At 38.3% G+C, this 12655-nt stretch overlaps 1 protein-coding gene across 13 annotated transcripts in view; it reads right to left on the bottom strand.

Annotated features, from left to right (window-relative positions):
* The window catches only part of UNC13B (unc-13 homolog B), a 190240-nt gene that overhangs the window by 98561 nt on the left and 79024 nt on the right, over positions 1-12655 (bottom strand). For 10 of the 13 annotated variants that reach the window (XM_069476548.1, XM_069476553.1, XM_069476554.1 and 7 more), the window contains one exon: positions 1808-2042. In XM_069476548.1, coding sequence (XP_069332649.1) covers positions 1808-2042 — 235 coding nt within the window. Of the gene's footprint in view, positions 1-1807; positions 2043-6317; positions 6354-12655 lie in introns of all 13 variants that reach the window. The other 3 variants (XM_069476550.1, XM_069476545.1, XM_069476552.1) reach the window with 1 other exon arrangement.

Here is a 12655-nt window from a genome sequence, read left to right as displayed (position 1 = left end):
CAACGAAATAACTGATTCAGGCAAGAATTAATGGATGCTAAAATCATTGAGTAAAAAGGTTGTTAAGGAAACAGGATATTGATACAATCTCAAGTATCACCTCAGATATTATAATAATTATAAAGGAGAAAAGATAACTTTATGTTGGAAATACATGGCATATATCAAATTTCTTTTAAAAAAGATCATTCTATAGCAGGGAGCAGTGGCCTATAATCCTGGCACTTTGGGAGGTCAAGGCAGGAGGACTGCTTGAGGCCAGGAGTTTAAGACTAGCCTGAGCAAGGGCAAGACCCTGCTCTTGCAGGGTCTTTTTCTCTACAAGAAATAGAAAAAAATTAGCCAGGCATAGTGGTACATGCCTATAATCCCAGCTACTGGGAAGGCTGAGGTAGGAGGATCGCTTGAGCCCGAGAGTTTGAGGTTGCAGTGAGCTATGATGATGCCACTGCACTCTAGCCAAGCGACAGAGTAAACACCCTGTCTCAAAACAAAAAAAAAAATCAATCTAAACATCACCAATAATAAGACAAAGTATGTTCTTCCTGAATGTATTCTGAAGGAAATATCACCCTATGGAGTATTTTTGCCAAAAATCTTTAACCTTATTCTAAACATGAAGAAACAATCAGATAAAACCAAATTAAGAGGCATTCTCAAAACAACTAGCCTGGACTCTTCAAAAAAGTTTCTTAAAAGACTGGGAAAAAAAGTAAGGGAATTTTGCTAGATTAAAGGAGATTACAGAAACATGAAAATCAAATGCAATGCACCATGATTCTTGATTGGATCAGAAAGGAAAAAATACTGGAATAACTGAAGAAATTTAAATATGGGCTATATAATATCACTGAATAATTAAATCTCTTGAATGTGATCACAGTATTGAGGTTATATAAGAGAAAGTCCTTGTTCTTAGAAGTACCATGCTGAAATACTTTCTGGTGAACTAACATGATATCTGCAACTTTCTTTCAAACAGTTCAGAAAAAAAAAGTATGTGAGTATCAATATATATTAGAGAGAATGAGATAAAGTAAATCCGGCAAGATGTTACAACAGGTAAATCTAGGCAATATAGGTGTTTACTGTATTATTTCTCCAAACTTTAAGTTTGAAATATTCATTTAAAATGGGGGGAGCACATATGTATGTATTTGCCTTTATACTCATAAATATATGAAAATAGGCTATGGAAGGATACATAAGAAACAGTAGGAAGGGAACTAGGAGACAGTAACAGGATAGAATGGAGGAAGACAACAGGTGTGGGTGGGATTCTTTACTTTATGCTATATTGTACCTTAAGTTTTTCTTAACTGTATAAATCATTATATATTTAAGAAATTAATAAAATTAAAACAAAGTTCCAGCAAAATTACTGAATCTATTATGATGAGATCATATTGGTTTTCTTCTGAAGTTCCCAGGGAAATGTTCAGGTAGAAAGGATTATCCAAACATTTAACATCTATGATTTTCTTTTTTTAATCTTGGAGAAGGTTATATCAAAATCACTGAGTCAGGAAGTGGGGTGGGCAGGTTTTATTCAGCCGTACACCCCAAATTGGCATGCCCTTCTCAGTTGAGAATTGCTGATCATAAAAAAGTATTCCCGATGGTAATGTATAAATGTGACTGTGTGGAAGAGAAAATAAGACTGATAATCTACACAAAATGACTGTAGCTTGGCCCATCATTCTGCTACACTTCTACCACCTCAGGTTAAAGCACTGAAATCCTTATTGTCAGGTGTATCATAGGACCTGGTAATAGAAACAGAAAGTACTTTGTTCCCAATACCTACCTAAGGGCCCGCCGCTCTGGATAGTCAAGGTCATAACTTTGCATAGAGTCATTGCAAGAGTCCCGGGAACTGCCCTGAAGTAGCAGCTGCTGTGGCAATCGCACGGGCACGGGGAACTGGTGCACAGAAGCATTGGGCTGGGAAGTCGTATGGTAAGGAGGTGGGATGCTATTGCTGGTCTCACTGCGATAGTCACTATCTCGGTCATCCACGGCACTATCAGGGTCTTCAAAGGCTGTGGAATAAGCACAGTCAATCAAAGCACAATATCTTTATTTAGTTCTTCGGAACTTTTCCTGTTTCTAACTTAGTAGCCACAAGTCTGGACCTTGAGAACAAAAGCAAGCTGAACTGCACGTGAGCCCCGTGACCTCAAAGCCATGAACAGAATTGTCTCAAGTACATACCCATGAATCTCTCTCCTTATCAGATGAGATAAGACACTTGGTTTAATTTTAGACCTGATTCCTAGAGAAGCTCCAAGTTGCATTTTCCCAATGTAGATTTATTTAGAATTCTGCTTCTCTAGCTATTATAAACCTAATTAAAATCTGCTTTTAAATGTTGCAAATAGATTCCGATCTTCTACCATTATCAAGGGTGTTGGTGGGGTGCGGGTGGAATAGCTTTGCCACATCTTAGAGAAAAGAAATTTTTTTTTAAAGTTGGCTTGGTGTTTTCAGACTTTAAAATCCATGGACTGATCCAATAAGCAGTTCCAACATCAGAAGCTGGTCCTGAAAATCAGGAAGGTCAAAGCCAAGGCTTAGAAGTCAAGTCAAAGGCTCTAGACATAGCTGAGAACAGCAATAGTCTGTCTTCCTGCAATATGGCTTTTTCTAACAATTCCTGTCAAGTACCTATACCCTGGGGCCAGCATTCCCATCCAGAACACGGGCTGAGAGAAGAGGAAAACATATGCACCGTCAATGGGATCTTGCTGACAATGCAGCTAAATTTATCTAACAATAGTGACTACCATTTCATAGAATTATTTCTGCTTTTCAGGCTAGCACCTGACCAGCTAGTTTTTTCCCTAATGTTCGCTAAAATTACCAGTTACAAATAAATACTGTGCTTGGAAAGGGAGCTCAACCTAATAGTGCTTTAGTGCTTTCTACTATTTTATAGAGAAGTCACATACGACACCATACCCATTATGTCTATGATTAACAAGGTCCCACATGTCCTTTCTTGCCAAGTTCCTATTTGGCTCACAATGAAAAAAAGGAACATTCACCATCCCAAAAAGGAATGATGGACTCCTCTTGTTAGTAATTTTAAAAGATAATCTTGATAGCAATGTGGGCAGTGGAAGCTGCCTGAAGACCATAAGATTAGGCTTTTACAATTGCTCAGGCAGGAGATAAGGACCCAAATCCATGCAGTGGAACTGGAAAAAAGTTAATGACCTAGAAGAAGAAAATTCCAGACAGAATTGATAAAACCTGGGGACAAATGGAAGGTAACAGGAAAATGACACCTTGGCTTCCATTAGACAACCTGAGGGATATGAATTCTGCTAAAAGACAAATGTGTGGATTTTACAGGCAAGGAAGAAATTTTGAGCATTGGATTCCTGATAACATTTGTAGGTACAGCTGGAGGGTAGAGGTAAGATGATCTTATGATCATGTGAGTTTAGGGTAACATGTTAACATAAAAACAAAGAGAGGAGAGTGATCAAAACTCCAGGAGGAAAAATACGAACACAAGAAAGAGGCTAACCTTCAAACGGTTGGAAACAGTTATTAGTAATATTGCCAATTAAAGCAAGTAGTCCTTTCACCAGAGCAGGAGCAGCAAAGATGGGGAACAAAAGCAAACAATAGGGATGCAAAGCATTCTGCTTACAAAGCATTCTGACACATTAGAGACTGGAGGCACTGGTTTTAGCCCTTGATGTATTTGTTCTTCTGAAGACTAAAAAGAAAGGATCCAGAGACAAAACCAATATGCCATTCAGACTTAACTCTTTCTGAACCCATAGAAAGAATAAGTCTGAATAAGTCAGGACTGGACTATTCATGCATACCAGATGAGGGGGCAGAGGTAATAAAGGAGACAAAACCAGAAGTCTTAAACTCCAGCAGGAAAAGTATCAGTGCAAAACCAAAAGAACTGAGTCTCCAAAGAGGCAACAGTGATAGACAATCAATCCTATTGATTATGAGGCCAGAGAGGGTAGCTCAGCCTGATTTAGCAGCGGAGCCCACAATCCACAGCCAGAAAGTACTTGCAAGGACCCTTACTTTCTCACTGCATCTGACCTGTTTGTTATTCCTAAATACTGCTCTGCTTTTTTTTTTTTTTTTTTTTGCTAGGCTACAGGGAGGAATACTCCCCCAACTTTCCTAAACGTTAACAACATTTCTATACTAAAGAAACTAAGGGCAAATATTAAGAAACAAAGGGTTTATGAAAAGAAGAGGCCAGGAGTAGAAGAGAGAATATGGAAAGCAGAAGGGAGCAGGAGAAAGCAATGCAAAGAAGTGAAGTGAGACAAAGGAGAGGCCAGCTTTTCTCTCCTATATCACCTCCAATTTCCCTAAAAAGGAAACCTCCTGGCACCGCCAAGCCTGATCAGAAACTAAAAAAGGAAATTTATGAAAATGTGTGATATTTCACCTTGAATAAAGAACTGTTTTTAGTGTGTCAATGTCAATCTCTTGCTGACTCTGCAGTCTACCCCACAGCACCACGTTAGACGAGAAAATTCCTGGCTTTACAGGAAAAGAACCTGAGTGCAGGTTTGGTTACTCAGCCTAAGGGGGTACCTGTGAGCTAGTTTGAAGGCAAAAGTTGAAAGGCCCCTGGTAAAGTCTATTTGAATGATGGAAAACTCAAAGGCTGGGGACATTTACTCAAATATTTGTTGCATGCCTACATGTACAAGGCTAAACAACACAAAAGACTCAGAGTATAGAGTTAATCTAATAGGAAAGAGAAAATATAGATACAAATATTGGAAATTATACAAGGAAGTTACTACCATAAGAATAGCACAAAGCAAGTTTGTGCTATTTGAGTTTAAAAGTAAAATCACTTCCTGATAGGGTGAGTAGGGAAAGCTTTACAGAGGTGAAGCTTTCCCTACTCACTCCCTACCCTTTCCCTCCCTCCAGTGTGGGAGAGGGAGAGGGAGAGGGCAAATACCTTCTAGAATCTGGATAAAAGCCATGGCATGATTAAAGGCCCAATGGTTGGAAAGGCTATATACATATTTAAGACAGTCAAATTTAGCAGTGGGGGGTTGTGTATCAACTTTAGTGACACTAATGTTAGTAAGTTCTGATTAACCTCACTACCATCAGACCAGCTGGAAAGGCTATATATTTTTGAGAAACATTTTGTAGTTCATTTGGCAGGTAAATAAAAGGACATGGAGAGAATGAGAAAATAAACCTGGAAAAGTAGGCTGTGGAAAGTAATCCAATCTGGGGCAAAGATGGGCCTCCAAGCACACATTATGCACACAAACAAAACTGAATGAAATATAGAACAATGAGGCTCTCTTGTATGTAGTACTCATGGACTGCGTCGCTATCTTTGAATTAAGAGCACAGCTAGAACTTTATCAACCAAAGAAAGGAAAGAAAATTCATACATTTTTTTCATGGCTTGGTTACTTTTTTCTACTTTGAAAACCTTAACTTATCTGAGCTCTCTTAGGCTTCTTTTGATCTGTTCCCTAACAGTAGAAGCACTCAGAAACTATATACTTGGTGAGAAATTCCAGTCAGGACAAGAGCTGGCCCTTCTTAGCACCTGTTAGATACTTAATCACTGAGACTCAACCAGATCCCCTGTCAGATGGGTAACACAACCAGTAATGTCAGCTGAGGGCTGTGTATTTTGCTGGAAAGAACTGGCTGCCCATTCTCTATGTTCTAGAACAAAGGTGGCCTCTAGCCTAGTTGGGCTGCTTAAGGAAAGTCAAACCACGCCCTCAGCCTCTTATTTCCTTCACAAGACGTTTTCGGCTGAAATAGCATTCACACTTGCTGGACCAACAACAGTCTATTCTGCATATCTCCCCAATCTTAGTGTAATATACAGACAGGAAACCCAGCCAAATCAAAATACACACCAATTACCCTGACACTAGTTCATCTTAGAATAAGCCTTCTTCTTCTGGTCACTGCACTCCTTAGCCAAGGGACCAAAAGAAAAGGTTTCTTACGCTCAGAAGCTGATGGTACTACTTGTCTCTGGGGAATAAAAATCAGGAAATCGTGTTGGGATTGTGACTAGGACTTTGGTTTGAAATTTATCTCTTTCTCTCTCTCTCTCTCTCACACACACACACACACACACACAGTCTTTAAGAAATCAGCCTAAAAGGATATAACATTCCATGACAGGTAATTGTCTCCTGAGATTTAAGTGGGAGAGTAGATGAATGGAATTACATATGCTTGTATGCATGAATATCCAGTTTCATAGTTCAGAGGGAGTATGTTAAAAGGTAAGATCAAGAAAATTAAAAGGAATTTCAGTTCTTACGTACTCTGCTGTTCTCCCCAGCCCAAATAGGTCCAGTGACCTAAGAAAACCGCAAAGAAGAGCAAAAGAGTGACAGAGACAATTTTAGACGTAATTCAAATATCATTTCCCCATCCCACCAGTTATTATATTACATGTATTACCTTGCTTGAGCTTACCCCACTTGTATTCCATTAACTTTGCATAACACAGAGTATCTGCCTTCTACCAAACATAAGACAAATTTACAAAGTATTTTTACTCTCCACTATGTATAGAATAACAAAACAAAACAAAAAACCCCTACTACTTACATACTGTTTTCTTTTTTAAAGGGATGAGGTCTTTCTATGTTGTCCAGGCTAAACTCAAACTCCCGGGCTCAAGTGATCCTCCTGCCTCAGCCTCCCGAGTAGCTGGGACTACAGGTGCCTGGCACCACGCCCAACTCTCCATACTGTTTTAAACCTCCTTCTGGTCTAGGTCTCTCTCAGAGCATCATTATTTAGGAGCTCATTACTTTTCCTTAGCCAAAATAAGAAAAACATGATCTCCTGTCTCTAAGAAATCCTTCCTTGTCTGTGTTCACCAAACCTGTGCCTACCATAGTATCCCCATGAGAAGCTCAGGCTTAATACCATAGGCGGTAAGGGAGTGAGTCCCTTGTCTGGGAGCAAGGATGTCCAATTCTGCTGCTGTCTACTGAAAGTTAAAAAGCCAAAGAATGGCAATGTCTATCTCTTAAGAAACTGATTTCTAATTTTCTAGCAAGCAATAAAATACTGTAGCTTATTGGATCCTCAGATATAGCTACTTTTTCTGAATTACTTATCAATTTTTAATGAAATCCATTAAAACACAAATATTTTGAAGGATAAAACTGAAAACATTTTTACTGATTTTTCACAAAATCAAAAATCCCAATTAAATTTAAATCCTATCCTATTCCCGAACATAATTTGAGGCAACTAATTGTGACAAAGAAAAAGACCAGGCCGGGCGCGGTGGCTCACGCCTGTAATCCTAGCACTCTGGGAGGCCGAGGCGGGTGGATCGCTCGAGGTCAGGAGTTCGAGACCAGCCTGAGCAAGAGTGAGACCCCGTCTCTACTAAAAATAGAAAGAAATTATATGGACAACTAAAATATATATATACAAAAAATTAGCCGGGCATGGTGGCGCATGCCTGTAGTCCCAGCTACTCGGGAGGCTGAGGCAGTAGGATCGCTTAAGCCCAGGAGTTTGAGGTTGCTGTGAGCTAGGCTGACGCCACGGCACTCACTCTAGCCCGGGCAACAGAGTGAGACTCTGTCTCAAAAAAAAAAAAAAGAAAAAGACCAAATTGGTCTTTAATCCCAAGAAATAAGGAGTAGGTTAGCTTCATAGTTAAGAATATAGGTTTTAAAGTCAACCTCAGTTCTGTCAGCTTTGCCACTTACTAGCTATATCTTGAAAAAGTTATTATAGATATTTCCTCAACTATAATATGAGAATAATAATAGTATGAGTCTCACTGGGTTATTGTAAGGATTATATAAGAAAAAGCACATAAAATGCTTAGCACAGTCCCTGGAACATGGCAAGCAACTAGCATTTGCTATTGCTCTGTCATGTTGCCAGGTTGTTGCTTGCCTTACGGGTTCCTAATACATAGGTGGGAGAAAGAAAACAATCCTCAGAACCATATAGTCTGACAGACCTAAGGTCTACTAAGAGATCTTCAATGTCTATCCAGAAGGCCCTCAGAGTTCTGAGAGTGTGGCTCCCTTGAAAGTCTGCAGTAAGACTCAAAATTCTGGGAACATCAGATGATGCCAACCTCAGCTGGTTTCATTATTGGAGCTAAACCCCAAACCTGGGCATATGGGACTACTAATCAGTCACAGGCTGTTTAATATAGGTATACACTGACAGCCAGTTTTCTTCCTATGCATTTACCTTTTTTCTATCACCTGGGTCTCTTCTTCTCACCCCTCAGAAAGGATATGCTGGATTAGTGTGCCATTGTTAAATTTTAATAATGTAACTTTCTAACCATGGGGAAGGAGAGGTAAAAGAAAATGCTCCCAGGCTATTGCACAGTTGCCATAGCAACTGCTAGAGGGTAACTACCTCATTTCTTTCTAAAAGAAAATGGGAAAAAATCATCACATAGAACCTCAGAATATGTCTATCAACCTAGATCGCTCTAGGCAAGTGACAATGCTATTTCTCACCATAACTCTGAGCCCAAAGAAGGCTTTCCCCACAGAACACTGCCACATCCTGAGCACTCGACAGCACTGCACAGTAGTTTCGTATACATAAAAGGTGCTCAGTATTGTATTAATATCCATTGTATTAATAACTCGAATGATCCCATCTACTGAGCCCATCCCTAATCCATGAAAAAAACAATGGTCATGCTCTCTGACAAACTAGTTCCCTATTTTCACCACCTTTTAGCCCAGTTCCATTATAAGAGAAATAACATCAGTTTAATTAAGCAAGTTTCCTTCCCCACCCCAAAAATGCATTAAAATATGTCACTAGCTAGTAGAACAATTACTGAGGATAGTTAGGTTTTGCTAGGCATAAGTACTGAGAAAGGGAAAGGGAAATGTCCCAGGAAAATGAAATTATTCATGCAAAAGCACATTCTGTGAACTGAAAATAGTCCTAGTATATTTGAACGAGAGGCTATAGTTATGAAAGAACGGGGGGTTTAGTAATGTTAGGAATTTGGAATTATCTAGAGGACAAAACAGAGATATCACAGCTTTTAAGAGGGGAGAGACAAGATCAGATTTGCCATTTTAAAAAAAGAACAGCATGGCCAATGGTTATTGTTGTGGAGGGGGGAGTGGCTGGTGACTTGTGTCAGGGAGGCTAGTATAAGGAGGCTGTTGTACTCATTTGTTGATAGTCTGAACTAGAGAAATGACAGAGGGAATGGAGAGAAGTGGATAGATTCATGAGATATTTTGGAGGTAAAATCAACAAGGCTGAATGAGTAACTGTGGAAAGTGAGGGGAATAAGAACTAAATATTATTGCTTAGGTTTTTAGCTTGAGCTACTGGATGAATGTGACATCATTTGAGGAGAAGAGAAACACAAAAGGAGGGAAGGTTGAGGGAGATGATGAATTGAGAGTTAGGTATACTGACTTTGAGGTATCTATGGGACATCTCAAATACCAATATGTCCAGCAGACAGCTAGATATATGGGTGTGGAGCTCAGGAAAGAGATGTGGAGCAGAAGACTTAGAAGTTTTCAGAGTATAAGCTCCCACGAGGGCAGAGATTTTTCTGTTTTGTTCCTTTGCTGTATCTCCAATGTCTAATAATGCCTACCACAAAGTAAAAGCTCAACAAATGCTTATAAATGAATGAATAAAAATAAAAATACAAGTAAATAAGAACACTAAGGCAGAAACAAAAACAAAAACTACATAAGGAGGGAGACGCTAAGGAACAACATTTTAAAAGCATACAGAAACAGAGAGGAAGGGGGAAGAACTGACAATACAAATATAGTCAGTGAGGCTGTGGAGCAATGGAATTCTCACACATTATTGTCAAGAATACAAAGTGATAGAACACTTTGGAAAACAGTCTTGACATTTTTTTTTTTTTTTTTTTTTTTTGAGGCAGCATCTCACTCTGTCTCCCTGGCTAGAGAGCAGTGGCATCATAACCCACTGCAACCTCAAACTCCTGGGCTCAAGGGATCTTCCTGCCTCACACTCCAAAAGTGCTAGGATTACAGGCATAAACCAAGGGAATTGGTCATAATTTTTAAAATTTTTGTAGACACAAGGTCTTGCTATTGTCTCCTGGCCTCAAGAGATCCTCCCAAAGTGCTAGGATTACAAACCCATGGCACCCAGCCTAATTTTAATAAGAATTACTTGAGGCTCTTGTTTAAAATGCAGATTCTTAGACTCCACTCACAGAAATTCTAATTCAAAGGGCCTGGAGTAGTTTAAGAATCTGCATTTGTTATAGTTTTTGGAATTTACCTTTTAGTAAGCAACTTGATGACTCCCATGCCAGTGATTCTTGAATTACATTGTGAAAAACACAGCTATAGAGTTTCCTATATGAAAAAAGCCACAAACTCTCAAAAGTATAGTGCAGAAGTATAATGCTCCTATGCTGATGAAGGAAGAAGGCAGCCAGACCCACTTCCTACCTAGCTTGAAGACTAGTTCAATGTGATCATACAGGAAAGTGAAGAAATTCTAGCAGTTCTAGGACCCAATTCAAAATGAATCCTCTTTCCTAGAAAATAAACCTCTGCATTTATCCCTGTCCCCCAGGCTAACTGACTAGGCTACAGCAACATACTCAGAGGCTGCTTCTTCTGTATATTTTATCTTGTTTTCAGTGGAAAATGTAAGAAATCAGAAATAGTCACATTAAAAAATAAGGTCTATAATTATCAAACAAAACACTAGGCAACTGTTACATCACCAATTAATAATCCAGGGCTGGTTAATTTTTCTGTGACATTAAAACGGCAGAATACTTGAGCCTCAGGCTAAAAGTGAACACCCATCTGTCCAAGCAGTGACAGCACCTCACCTATCAATTACTAAATTGTAGTAATTACCAGGTAGCTCATACCGGCGGGACAATAGAGTCAAACACTAGAAATTATTCCCTTCCCTTTTTCTAGAAAGTCGATTAGATAAGTACCACAGAACTTCTCTTTCTATGGAAAATAGTAGTAACAAACCTATAATTAAGAAAAGCACTTAAATCTAACATAAGGGATTAACAAAAAGAAAAAAAACTATCAACCACCTTACTTGTGAATAAAGATATAAAAGTCCAAAATGAAATACAACCAAATCAAACCTAGCATTACAGTAAAAGAATAATTTACCATAATCAAGTGGGATATATCATACATAGGAAGGCAAAAATGATTTATTAATAGAAACTGATTAAGGCATTCATCATATTATTAATAATGTCACAGGAAAACACTCATGAACTGGGTATTACTAAGGAATTTTGAAATATTGAACAGCCACTCCTTATTTTTAACATAAAAGCTCTACTGAAGTATAAGATACAGAAAAGTACACTAATCTTTACTGTTCAATGAATACTATGAACACACTCATGTAACCGACATGCAGATCAAGCAGTAGCATTCCTAGCAGCCAGCAGACCTCTTCCTACTCCTTTTCAGTCACTTCTAGCCTTTAAACTGGCTGTTCTCTCTGCCTATTACAGTCTTTACTCAAAGAGCCACACGCCAATTCCCTCACCTCTTTCAAGCCTTTCCTCAAATGTCACCTTCTCACATGGCCAATACTCTCACAATCTTATTTAAAATTGCAACTCAACTCAAATTCTAGCACTAGCAATTGCTTTTTGCCATCTATTCTTTTATTGGTCTACTTGCTAACATCCTATATATTTCCTTATTAATTTGTTAATTGGCTGTCTCCTCCCACTCAAGATCTCTGTTTTGCTCCCTGATATCCCAAGCACCTAGAACAGAACCTAGAACATAGGTGTCAAATGTTTATAGAAGGAAGTCGCTAATGTGGCTGAATGTGAAAAAAATGAGTAACAGCATTGGGAGTACATAAATAGGTACAATCTTTTTTTAGAGTATAATTTGACAGTATCTAACAAAATTTAAAATGTGTGATATTCTTTAACCCAATGATACCACTTATAGAAATGTATTTATTCAACTAATACTTATTGAACAAAGGTACTATGGATACACAGATAAGCATATTTATAACCTAGGGAAGGAAACAAATATTAATCAAATAATCACACGCACTGAGTAAGTGCTATAAAGGAAAGGTACGTAAAATAATACATAATAGGGGAAGGGAGATTCATTTGCACATGTTTACCAAAAAATGTATTTGTATAAAGTTGTTCACTATAGCACTGTGTTCTAGTAGCAAAAATCTGTGAATAATCCAGAAGTCCACCAAAAAGGAAAGAGTTTTAAAAATAATTATATATTCCAACTATGGAATATGTCACACTTGAATATTATCAATCTTCTAGGTCCAACTACAATTTACAGGAAACAAATGACAGAACAGTGTGTTAAGCTATACCAAGGAAATGTACTGAGCAAAATCCAGAGTGTCAGAAACTCTATAAATCAAACAAAACCATGTAGTCAAATGGCCCGATTTTTTCAGTAAACAGACTGCAAGAAAAAAAAAAAATAAGAGATGGAGAGGGAAGCCACAGATTAAAAAGCAATTTATAAGATATATAAAAAAGAGAAAAAAAGCAAAAATAAACTCTAACATTTAGAAATGCACACTTGAGTGATAAAGAAAAGCAAGGGAGTAACTGTCATAAAAGTTAGGACAGTAGTTGCTTTTAGGGAGG

This window comes from Eulemur rufifrons, chromosome 7, assembly GCF_041146395.1.
Source record: "Eulemur rufifrons isolate Redbay chromosome 7, OSU_ERuf_1, whole genome shotgun sequence".
NCBI lineage: Eukaryota > Metazoa > Chordata > Mammalia > Primates > Lemuridae > Eulemur > Eulemur rufifrons.
Note: the sequence above shows the minus strand (reverse complement) of the source record. Positions and strands in the feature narration are given on the sequence as shown.